Source organism: Onychomys torridus, chromosome 22 (genome assembly GCF_903995425.1).
Source record: "Onychomys torridus chromosome 22, mOncTor1.1, whole genome shotgun sequence".
Classification (NCBI taxonomy): Eukaryota; Metazoa; Chordata; class Mammalia; order Rodentia; family Cricetidae; genus Onychomys; species Onychomys torridus.
The window spans coordinates 39,250,208-39,262,347 of NC_050464.1; the positions used below are offsets into that span (position 1 = coordinate 39,250,208).

At 51.1% G+C, this 12,140-nt stretch overlaps 1 protein-coding gene across 1 annotated transcript; it reads right to left on the reverse strand.

Moving 5' to 3' along the window:
- Positions 1-879: 879 nt before the first annotated feature.
- Ficd (FIC domain protein adenylyltransferase) lies at positions 880-5,930 on the reverse strand. Its single transcript, XM_036171921.1, has 3 exons — positions 5,665-5,930; positions 4,560-4,901; positions 880-3,567 (listed from the first exon to the last, which is right to left on the reverse strand). The coding sequence occupies exons 2-3, from the start codon at positions 4,858-4,860 to the stop codon at positions 2,492-2,494; spliced, it is 1,377 nt and encodes a 458-aa protein (XP_036027814.1). The 5' UTR covers positions 4,861-4,901; positions 5,665-5,930; the 3' UTR covers positions 880-2,491.
- Between the last annotated feature and the right edge of the window lie 6,210 nt (positions 5,931-12,140).

Here is a 12,140-nt window from a genome sequence, read left to right on the forward strand (position 1 = left end):
TAAACATTAAAAAAAATCCCTTTAGAAAAAAAAATTGAGTTTTGCCTGCATGTATGAGCGCCATGTGTATGCCTGGTGCCCATAGAGTTTGGAAAAGGGAAAAGGGATCACATGGAACTGAAGTCAGAGATGGCTGTGAGGCCGCCATGTGAATGCTGGGAACAGAGCCCAGGACCTCTGCAAGAGCGACAGGCACTCTCAACCTCAGCTGCTGAGCCATCTCTCCAGGCCCATGACATGTTTTAAGTGTAGCCGGAGCTGTGTGCATCCTGGAGCTCTCTGCACTCAGCTCCTGCCACCCCCCATCCCCCTTTCCAGACAGCAGGACACCCATCAGCCAACAGCTAATGCTGCCAGGACCTAGCCCAAGTTCAGCTCCCATCTGGTAAACGGAGGTTTACCCTTCGTGTAAGTCACATTTTTAAGGTGTGGCTGCTTCTCCAGCTTTATTGCAGAACGCACACAGACCTTTCCCTAGGCATTCTTTCCCTTAGATAACAGCTGTGGATGGCAGGGGTCTCGCTGTGGCCTGGGCTCCTCCACCTGGGTCAGAGTGTGCACTGGGTGTGTGCTGAGAAGACAGTGGCTGTGAGCTAATCCTACTGGGTTGTGTGGTCTCACTGGTGGCCAGTACACAGGTATGACTTAATGTTCTCCACAGGGTTCATGACACACAGATGAGCTTTTCCACAAGCAGAAGGGCCACTGAGGGCATCAGAAAGAGAACAAAAATCATTTTAAAACTTTTTTTTTAAGGTTTGTTTATTACGTATACAGTGTTTTGCCTGCATGTATGCCTGCAGGCCAGAAGAGGGCGCCAGATCTAATTGCAAGTGGTTGTGAGCCACCACGTGGTTGCTGGGAATTGAACTCAGGACCTCTGGAAGAGCAGTCGGTGCTCTCATCTCTCCAGCCACCAAAATCACTTTAAATCTGGGCAAAAACTTAGTGAATTTAGCTCAGGGCAAGCATCCTCTAAGATCTGTTCTTAGAGCAGGATACACAGTGGCAACTCAGAACTCCCTCCTTGAATAAGACAACACAATCAATGTTTATGTAATAAAATACTTTATTAGAACCAGTAATTTGTTAAAATCTCTTTCATGTGTATCTAAAGTGCAGGTTCTCACTACAGGTATTTGGAAAAAGCTTGGGGCTTGGGGCTGCACTACCATGCAGTGGTGTGCAGTGTGACATTGCAGGCTGGAGAGCTGTGTGTGGCACCACCACATGCACACATCTTTTCACTCCTCAGCCCAGCAGAAACTGCCATTGAGTATCTTGTAAACTGGAGGTTTGACCCCTGGTAAGAATTTACCATCATCCAAACAAAGTGCAGTACTGTGTGCGGCTCCTGGGCTGTCCCTCAGAGCAAACCCACTGACCTTTAGCCATTCTGACTCCATAGCAGCAGCAGCAGCAAATTGGCACTTAGCCACGTGATTGGAAAAAGGTTATTTTTCTAGGATGACAACTTTGAAATGCATCTGTATCGGGCATGATACTGTCACGTTACAAGTTACTGGAAAAGCAAGGCCACTCTGAGGCTCTACCTTTCCAAGGGGACGTTAGACCCTATAATGGCTTTTATCAGAAATGCTTATTTGGGGTAGGTACGTATCTTAGATACTTTTTTTTTTTTTTTTTACTGTTGGGGTGGTGCCTGGGACGTGGTGCATGCTAGGAGAGCATTGTACCACTGAGCCTCACCTCCAGGTCTTCAGGTCTGTTCTCTAGGTCTTCAGGCAGGAGCCCTGAATGGGAACTGGAAGCAGGCCTGCTTTATGGCGTGAGGCTGACAAGCTTGGAGAGCCCTGCCTAAAGCATCTGGTCTGAGTTGGTGCAAGTGAAGTACAGGAGGAAGAAAAAGCCAAGCTGGCTGCTCTCCTCCAAAGTCTGCATAGGAAAATAATATCCCCCGCCCCTCAGGTTAGCAAGTCAGTGGCTCAGAGGGTCTCTGGAAATCTGCAGTCTCCCGCTGGAGATGGCAACGTCTGCTTCCTGTTTCAGAGGGCCGCTCTGCCAGCGGACGCTGCCACCACAGCCTCTCAGGAGTGGAAGCCTGCCACAGAGCAGGGCAAGTTTGGCACAGGACTGTAGCCTTCCCTCTGAAGTCACAGGACCTCAAAGGCATTTGAGGGGCCCTTGTGGCCCTGGGCTTCGTCCCACAGATCTGGTCCCCCTGCCCCCACCTTAGTGCAAATTCTGTCTACAACGAAGGCTCAGGACATCAGGGGAGCATGGCTCCTCTGCAGGGTGCTGGGATCACAGCACCACTCAGCACTGTTAGCCCACTCAAAAAATAAATAAATAACTTGGCTGAAGTATAAATTACCCCAAAGACAAGGCTTAATAATTTAGTTTCCTTTCTCAACTAAAAAACATCTGGAGGTAAAGAATGTTTGAATGTCTCCTTTTGCTACTGGGGAGAGCTACGTTTCTAGAAAGGTGTTCTTTGGAGGCCATCTCCTGGCTTCCCTTGGCGACAAGGTTAAGGCCTCACAGGGAGTGTCTCCTTGAACCCAGAATGGTTGGGCTGGGCTTCCGGCAGCGCCACAGAGTACTCAGTGGTGGCGAGGAGCAGTGTGTCCAGCGTGACCTCCGTACATTTGGCAATGAAGCGGATGAAGGGCCGCACATCACCCTCATTGGCGACCTCCAACACGTGGTAGTACTCGGACCTCTGCTCCTTGCGGATGGTGATGGGGGGGTACCCCGCCTGCATGAGGATCAGGTTCATCAGCAGGCGGGAGGTCCTCCCGTTGCCGTCGATGAAAGGGTGGATGTACACCAGTTTGTAATGGGCTAAGGCTGCGAACTCCACCGGGTGCAGATTCATGGCATCCTCTGAATTGAGCCACTGCGTGAACTCCTGCATTTGCTTCTCTACGTCCCGGGGATGGGGTGGGATGTGGTGTCCCACCAGGACCTGGGTCCTCCGAAACCTCCCTGCCTCCACTGGATCCACATACCCCAGCACCCTCCTATGGATCTCTAGCATGTCGTCAATGGTGACTGAACCGATGCGGGAGACCAGGGTGGTGTTAATGTACTTCATGGCCGCGTGCATGCCAATCACCTCGTTCTGCTCCTCCAGGCTCTTGCCTGGCACAGCATAGCGGGTCTCCAGGATGTGCCTGATCTCCGAGAGGGTGAGGGTGTTGCCCTCGATTGCCACCGTGTGGTAGATGTGGTGGTAGTAGGTCTCCTCCATGACCCTGCGAAGTGCTGAGCTCCCCTTCGGGATGGACATGACCTTCTTCACTTTGCTGTCGATGATGCTAAAATACCTCTGGTCGATCTCCTCCACAAGCGGCAGCGTCCGATCCCGGTTGACCAGCGCTTTCTCATGGAAGGGTGAAATGGTCAGTGCCCTGGTGTATAGGTAATCTGCCTGGATGATGTCCTTTTCCTCTTCTGAGAAAATGCCAAACTCATTAAGCGCGTCTACGAAGCCAGGGTCCATCTTGAGGGCATGCAGGAAGAGCTTGTGGGCCTTCTCCCTCTTGCCTTGACGCTTCATCTCCAGGGCTTGGTTCAGTGCGGCCTTGGCTTCCAGCTTCCCTGCTGGAAGACAGAGAGGCCCAATGGGAGGGCTGGCTGCAGGGGACACTCAGGAGATGTCCCTGTGTGGGTCTATCATGCTGGTTGTGTTAAACCTGCCCCAGGTACTGCCACTCTCCACAGCCCTGTGGGGTGGAATGCTGGTTACTGGTCTGTGTCCTGACACTTTACCCTGGGAGACACCAGCTGGGCTCCCCTGCCACCTGCCTGGACATAGACAGTCTGGGCATATACTATACCTGTGTTCTCCCTACAGTGTGGGAGCTCTGGAGGCCTGCCTTCCCTGTGGTCAGGTGGCCCCATCTCTTGAGCCCTTCCCCTTCAGGCCTGGGGATGCCAACGCCTTCCACTCAGCTAATTCCTGGGGCCTTCCCAGGCCTGGACTGTTTTTGTTTCTGGCAATTGTGGGGATGGGACCCAGGCCCTTGTATACACCCAGGCCCTTGCATACACCCAGGCCCTTGTGCCCACCAGGCAAGTGTTCTATCAAGCCATGCCTCCAGCCCTGGACTACTTTTAATGACTCCAGTTTGTGGTAATGTCTAGTTGTCACCACTGGGGGGCAGTGTGCAACTGGCATCCAGTGGCCCGTTACTGTGGACACGGGGCACACTAGGGGAGCGATCCCACTTGGGATGAGGCCCTCTTGCCAGCTCTGTGTCGTCTCTTGAGGCTCAGCATTCACACTCAGCTTCCCTGAATCCCTCAGGTGACCCCCACTTCCATGTCCTGTGGTTTCCGGTCAGAGCCCTGTTCTCAGGTGCATTCCTTGAACCCTCCCACTTAGAGCTGAGATGCAGCTCAGGCCCCACCCTTTGTGCGTCTCCGTCCACACACGGGCACACCTGGTCTCAGTCACTTACCCAACAGGCGTTCCAACTGCCTGCTGCGTTCACCGTAACACCCTCATGCCTACACACAGGATGCCCACACCCAGGACACTGCAGGCGTGTCATAAATATCTGTCTTAAGTGCGAGGTGGCCAGTGTGCTCACCTGGAGGTGTCTTAGTCTTGACTGTCAGCAGCCTCACGTCCCCAGAGGTGACGCTGAGCTCTGTGGATGGGCTGGTGCACTTGGTGACCACATGATGCGCCTTATCCAGTTTGCTCCTGAGCAGGTGGAAACCTCTGAGCACGGCCAGACACTGCTCTTCCACGGCTCCCAGTGGCAGCAGCAGGGCCAGCAGCGACCCCAGAGCCATGCTCAGCAGCGTCAGCCACAGGAAGCGGCCCCAGGCTGAGACCCACTTGGGTTCAGCCACTGCCATCACGGAAGCCATGGACATGAGTGTCATCTGGACTAAGGGCTGGGCCCGTCACAGAGGAAAAGCCGAATCTGCGAGGAACCAAGCATTGTAGAGAATGAGGCAGGGGGATGGACCTGTTCCCAGTAACATGATGTCTGGTGGGGACACCGGTGTGAAGAATCATCACACCTTCTAATGCATTAGGGACAAAGGGGGAAGGTAAGGAGACTCATAGGGGAGGGTCAGCCTGGAAAGACTAACACTAACCCCTAGCTCCTCCTGGGTAGTGAGATAGAGATCTCATGCATTTACTGAGCACCGACTCCGAATATATTAACTCCCATAACTGACGATAACCCCAGGAGGTGATGTTTCCACCCCGCCCCCTCCAGATGGGGAAACAGAAGTGAAGCCCTCTCAGCCACGAAGTCCACCAGTTCACTACCATAAGTGTGTATTGCCACTGGACACCTAGTGTTGGGGCCACCACTCCTGCACACGCGCGTGGACACACACACACCACATTCTCTGATAAGCACGAATGGCTGGTGTCCTGATAAGTTACCACACGAACGCCGCCTCAGTGCCCACGGTGTCGTGTGCCTTCTGGCCTTCCTTTCCCAGCTTGTCCATCATGGACCGGGAGCCCGGGGCCTGAGCAACAACAGTGGGTGATGCCCCACCTCGGTTAAGGGCGGACGCAAGCTCGGGGGCTGGCCGGGGGAGCGAGGTGCCAGGTATGCAAACGCCATCTAGCCAACAATAAGCATCTATGGGGCAACTATGGTGTGCCGAGCACTGCGCTGGCCGCTAGCCTTGCATCCTGTCAGCCCCCTGCGAAGAGCAAGCTACCTGTAGCTCCGGTTTACAGAAGAGGGACGCCGCGGTTCTGACAGCCGGCGCCGGGGCTCCAGGGCCTTATCCGCCACGTCATCACTGCGCGCGGCTTGTGCGGCTGCTCCAGCCCCGCATGCTGGGCTTCCTCCCGAAGCCGGGGAAACTGAGGCTGGGAGTGGCGCAAGGCCTGCCGCAAGGTGCCTCTGAGAACTGGTCCAGGGCTCGCGCCCGCCGCACCATCCAAGTCCGCGCGGCCGTTCCTCGGGGCTACAGCCGTCGGCCCCGCCCCCGGCGCCTCGCCATTGGACGGCCTGCCGCCCTCGCCGCGGCGGATTGGCGGATTCCACTTGTCCATCGTCGCGCTTCCGGGTTCTCAAGTTCGCCTCGGCCTCCCTGAGAAAGGCGCGCCGTGTGCCGCTCCTATTGGCTGTCGCTTGTGCGTCGCGGGCGGGCGGCAGCCAATAAGCGGCGGGGGGCGGAGTCGAGGTCACAAGCCCGTAGGCGTGCTCGCGCCGTCTCACCTGCCTGGCAACTGCTCCCTTTCCTTGCCCTCCGCCTAGACTCAGTTTCTCTGGGGTGCAATGGCAGTAGCCACGCTACCCAACACTTTCCACTTCTTAGCCTCCGTTTCGGCATTTGACCCTTTTCTTCCCCCTCTGTTTTTCTTTGTTGCTGTTTTTGAGACAGGCTGGCTTAGAATTCACCGAGATCAGAGATCCGTCTGATCCACTATGCCCTCCCTGACCTTTTTAGTTTGCATACCATGGAGCAGCCTGTTATGTTTTTTTTTTGGCTACAGATAGGTTTCCATCTTAACCCACAAACACTGAAAGGAAGCGTCCAGGGCCTGCTCCAGAAAACGCTCGTTTTGAGAAGTTAGTGGGCCCACAGATCCAGATTTTACCCTCAGCCTCTTTTGAGCAAGGTACTCCCTCTGCAGCATGGGACAACAGCCCACCTTTCTTAATTTCTAAGAAATGTTTTATCGACGCTTATGTGTGTGTGTGTGCATGCACAGAGGTCAATTTGCAAACGTGGGCTTTCTCCTACCATATGGGTTTGAGGATTGGACTCAGGTCACCAAGCTTGGTAGCAAGAGTTCTTTCCCATCTACTGGCTCCTACCTTGTTTTAGCTCTCAGGTTCTGGATGTTAGGGTCCTTGAGAAGTCCCCCAAAGACCACCAGTCACAATGCAATCAGCAAGAGCACTTATATCAAATGCATGTGGGGTTGCTTACCTGTGTAGCACAAATCTTAAAAGATCTTATTAATAAAAACAAACCTGAAGCCAAGTATTGGGGTGAATGTTGAATGATCAGAGAAGCAGAACAAGCCACAGCTTCCTCACCTCGCCAATTCCTCAGCTGTTTCCTCAGACTGGAAGCCTCTCATATCCGAATGGATCTCAGCTGAACTGCTGCTCTAAAGCCTAAAAGCTTAACCAGCTCTAGTTCCTGGTTTTCACACCTTATATACCTTTCTGCTTCCTGCCATCACTTCCTGGGATTAAAGGCGTGAGTCACCATGTCGGGCTGTTTCCAGTGTGGCTTTGAACTCACAGAGATCTGCATGGATCTCTGTTTTAGGAATGCTAGGATTAAAGGTGTGTGTGCCACCATTCTCTAGCCTTTGTATCTAGTGGCTGTTCTGTTTTCTGACCCCAGATAGGGTGCACAATATTTTGGGGAACACTATTACCACACACCTGTACAAAATGACCACGACGGGTGGGCTCCTTTTAAGCACAGCTAAGGGGAGTTCCTAGGGCAGCTAGGTCATTTGATATGATTTGCTTAAGCAGGTGGCAATCATATTAGTGTGTTTTAATTGGCCAGGGCTAATTAAGGGCTGATTAGGTCTACAGCTTTTCCATTTTGGGGCCGGCCTGGACAAGTCCCAGGCTTTGTCCTTATTTGGTTATTACCTGTGTGTGAGGAGGGGTTTTGCCCAGGCCTAGTACTGTAGGAACTGAGGCCTGCTTCTCTCTCTCTTTTTTTTTTTTTTTTTTTGAGAGAGGGTTTCTTGGTGTAGTTTTGGTGCCTGTCCTGGATCTTGCTCTGTAGACCAGGCTGGCCTTGAACTCAGATCTGTCTAGCTCTGCCTCCCAAGTGCTGGGATTAAAGGCGTGCACCACTACCACCTGACAAGGCCTGCTTCTTAACTGAGTTATTAGGGGCCTGCCATGATATTTGCTTGGCCCTCTCACTGGATTTGCTGATTCTTCTATGGAGCCACATAGCCCTGGGTTCAAATTCCAGCTCTGCCACTTGCAAATTGAGTTGAACTGATTTGATGATGCCAATCCAGTTTGCCAATCCAATTTGCCAGTCTGTCACTGCAGGTGATGTGCTTGTGGAATCTTTTTACATTTTTCATTTTATTTTATTTTGAGACGGTAGCTCAAACTGGTTTGGAATTCACGGTGTAGCCCAGGCTGGCCTCAAACACACAGCAGTCCTCTTGCCCCAACCTCCCAAGTAGTGATCATGTTTCTGGGGTTTTGAGTGTGAGTCTATACATCTGGCGGAGAGCGCGTTTGATGAGTACTGTCCGTTCAGTAGAGTTACCGTCTTTCCCTGCTGTTTTGTGAGACAGAGTCTCTCTATGCAGCCCAGGCTGGCCCCAAACTCACATGTAGACCAGGTTGGCCTCAAGTGCAGAGATCCTCTTCCCTCTGCCTCCCATGTGATGAGGTTAACCTTGTGGCCACCATGCCCAACCTATCAGAGTCGTTTTGAAAACAAAACAAAAACAAAAACAAACAAACAAACAAAAACACCAAGGGGTTATTACTTTATTTTTCTCCACAGAAGAAAGTTCCAGAGCTGCAGGCTGCCCCAGCCCCAAGGAGAGCCTCATTCTGAGTCTAGTGGAGGGGACTGCTGACCCTCAGCACCAACTACAGTGCCTGGGACCAGACCAGAGTTGAGACTTATGGCCAGAGTCACCCGCTGTGACAGACACTGGGGGAACATTGTGAAGAGATGGAGCAGCTTCATCCTTGTCTGTTGGACCCCCAGTTTCTCACCTCCCGTCAGTACAGTGTGGCACGTAGTAGATGCTCCAGAAATTTTGCCACTTGAATTAGAGATGCCAGCAGCAGGACAAACTTCTTGGGAAACAGAGTTAGGGTGGTGATTGTCTCGGTCATCTCAGTCAGGCGTCCTGTTGCTGCAACGAAACACCGTGACCAAAAAGCATGCTGGGGAGGAAAGGGGTTATTTGGCCTACACCTCCACATTAGTGGTCATCACTGAAGGAAGTCAGGACAGGAACTCAAGCAGGGCAGGAACCGGGAGGCAGGAGCTGATGCAGAGGCCATGGAGGGGTGCTGCTCACTGGCTTGCTCCTCATGGCTTGCTCAGCCTGCTTTCTTTCTTTCTCCCCCCACCCCCGGACCTGAGGACCAAACCCAGGGCCTTGCGCTTGCTAGGCAAGCACTCTACCACTGAGCTAAATCTCCAACCCCTCTTTTAATTTTTGGAGACAGGGTTTCTCTGTGTAGCCCTGTCTGTCCTGGAACTCACTCTGTAGACCAGGCTGGCCTCAAACTCACAGAGATCCTCCTGCCTCTGCCTCCCAAGTGCTGGGCTTGGGATCACCAGTCCAGGGATGGCACCATCCACAATGGGCCCTTCCACATCAATCACTAATTAAGAAAATGTCCTACAGACTTGCCTTCATCTGGTTCTTATGGAGGCATTTTCTCAACTGAGGTTCCTTCCTTCCATATAACTCTAGCTTGGTGATTCTCAACAAGTGGTCATGACCCCTGGGGGGTTGAGTGATCCTTTCTCAGGGGTCTCATATCATATCCTGCATATCAAGTATTTATGTTATCATTTGTAACAGTAGTAAAATAACAGTTATAAAGTAGCAATGAGTAATTTTATGGCTGGGGGGTCACCACAGCATGACGAGCTTTGAGGATTGCTGCTCTAGTGCTGTAGAATATTATTTTAAGGTGTGTTACTTTTGTTTATGTTGCATTTGTTTAACTCTGTGAAGCTATGTGACTGTGCCTGTCTAAAACACCTGAATGGTCTCATAAAGAGCTGAACGGCCAATAGCTAGTCAGGAGAAAGGGTAGGTGGGGCTGTCAGGCAGAGAGAATATATAGAGGCAGAAATCTGGAAAGGGAGGTTGAGAAGGAATCAGAGAAGGTGAGGACACCAGGGACCAGCTACCCAGCTACACAACCAGGAAGCCAAGGAGTAAGAGCAAGATTTACAGAAGTAAGAGAATGGGGAAAGCCCAGAGGCAAAAGGTAGATGGATAATTAAGTTAAGTAGAGCTGGCTAGAAATAAGCCAATCTAAGGCTAGACATTCATAAGTAATAATAAGACTCCGTGTGTGAATTTATTTGGAAGCTGGGTGGTAGGCCCCCCCAGAAAGAGCAAAAACAACCAACAACAGTGTAGCATGTGTTGAGCTGGCACAGCACTAACCAGCCAGGCGGTTCTTATGTTGAAGCTTTCTCTTCAGCATTGTTCTCTCAGCATCCTCTGAGGTTTCAACCTGACACCCTAAGTAGTAGTATCTTTGTAAAAGCCTCTCCCAGAGGAGGTGCCTAGTGTAAGGGAAGTGGGGGCAGTTGCTGTCACAGAAGACAAAGAAGGCCAGACTGATGGCCATTCAAATGCTGGGCCACCAGCCTGGGCAAGTCACTTACCCTCTAAAGTTGCCAGGCAGAGCATTCAGACATTAAATCTCCATCCCCCGCACCCCCTCCACAGGGTTTCTCTGTGTAGCTCTGGCCATACTAGAACTCATTCTGTAGACCAGGCTGGCCTCGAACTCACAGAGATCCACCTGCCTCTGCCTCTTGAGTGCTGGGATTAAAGGCGTGTGCCACCACCACCCTGCTTTTAAATCCTCATGTTTAAAGCTCTCCTCTCTCCTGGCTTCTTGAGAGGCCAACATAAATAATCTCTAATGAACTTACTAGAGGCAAATCCAGAAGTTCTGAGGGCCACTGGGGAGAGGTGGGGGACTGCGGGGAACATGGGTGCACTCTGACAGTTGACAGGACACCCCTGGCCCCCGTTGTTTTTTTTTTTTTTCCAGAAGACTCACCCAGCTTGGATTGTTAAGTTTCCACAGTTTTAAGTAGTTGGCACGTCTGTGGACCAGGTTGTAATCTCACAGAAGCAGATCTTGGAGGACTTGAGGGAAAAGGGAAGGGATATGATCAAAATATATTAGGTAGAAAATATAAAATGTATTAACACTCCCAAACCACAGAATGTGCAGGGGAACATGGTAGGGGGGCATCAGAGCAGCAAGCAGGCTGGCTGTGTGGACACCAGGGGGCAGTAGCTCCCCTGCAATGGCTTTCCGCCTCCAATCTCTCCTCAGGAGAGGCTTCGATGGTTTCTCTCTGCTCTCTGCACTTAGCTGCGTAGAATGCACAAAATATGGTCCCTGGAGCAACGTTGAAAAGTTGGCTTTCTCCATCCTTAGCATTCTGTACTAGGTAGAATTGCCTTCTTGTGGTACTTGGGGGAGGTTTTTTGTTTTGTTTTGTTTGGTTTTTTATGACAAAGAACCTAGAAAATGGCTGCATGGAAAATATGTCCATTATGAAAAGCCAAACATTGGGCTGGAGAGATGGCTCAGAGGTTAAGAGCACTGACTGCTCTTCCAGAGGCCCTGAGTTCAATTTCCAGCACCCACATGGTGGCTTAGAACCATCTATAATGAGATCTGGTGTGTAGACTTGCATGCAGATAGAATACTGTATACACAGGGCTGGAGAAGATGGCTCAGTAGTTAAGAGCACCACCTGCTCTTCCAGAGGACCTGGGTTCGATTCTCAGCACCCACATGGCAGCTCACAACTGTCTGTAACTCCAGTTCCAGGGGACCAGACACCTATGGCCAAACATCAATGCACATAAATTTAAATAAAATTAAAAAAAAGAACACTGTATACACAATAAATAAATAATAAATAAAAAGACATGTGCCACCACAGCCTGGAGTTACTTTAAAAAGAAAAAAAAAGAGAGAGAAAAGAAAAGAAAAAAGCCAAACACAAGCCTTTGCATCTCTACATGTCTGCCATGTTTTACTAGAGGAGACAGATGTTGAGGTTCCAGAGGACAAACCCCCACTGAAGCCTCCCACATATATCATTTAAAAAAAAAAAAAGATCACTGGACTGTTGAGATGGAGGTATCTTTTAAGATTAGTGAAGATTCGTTGTGCCCTGCAGTGACTGAAGGGACTTGGACATCCCAGCACAAATGGCTCAGAAGTATGATGTCAGCCAGGCGTGGTGGCGCACGCCTTTAATCCCAGCACTTGGGAGGAAGAGACAGGCGGATCTCTGAGTTTGAGACTAGCTTGGTCTACCGAGGGGGTTCCAGGGCTACAGAGAGGAACCCTATCTATGAAAATCAAAACAAAAATGAGTGCAATTTCCTTTTTTATTTTTGAGACAGGATCTCACTGTGTAGCTAGTTCCGACTGGCTTTGAAGTAGATC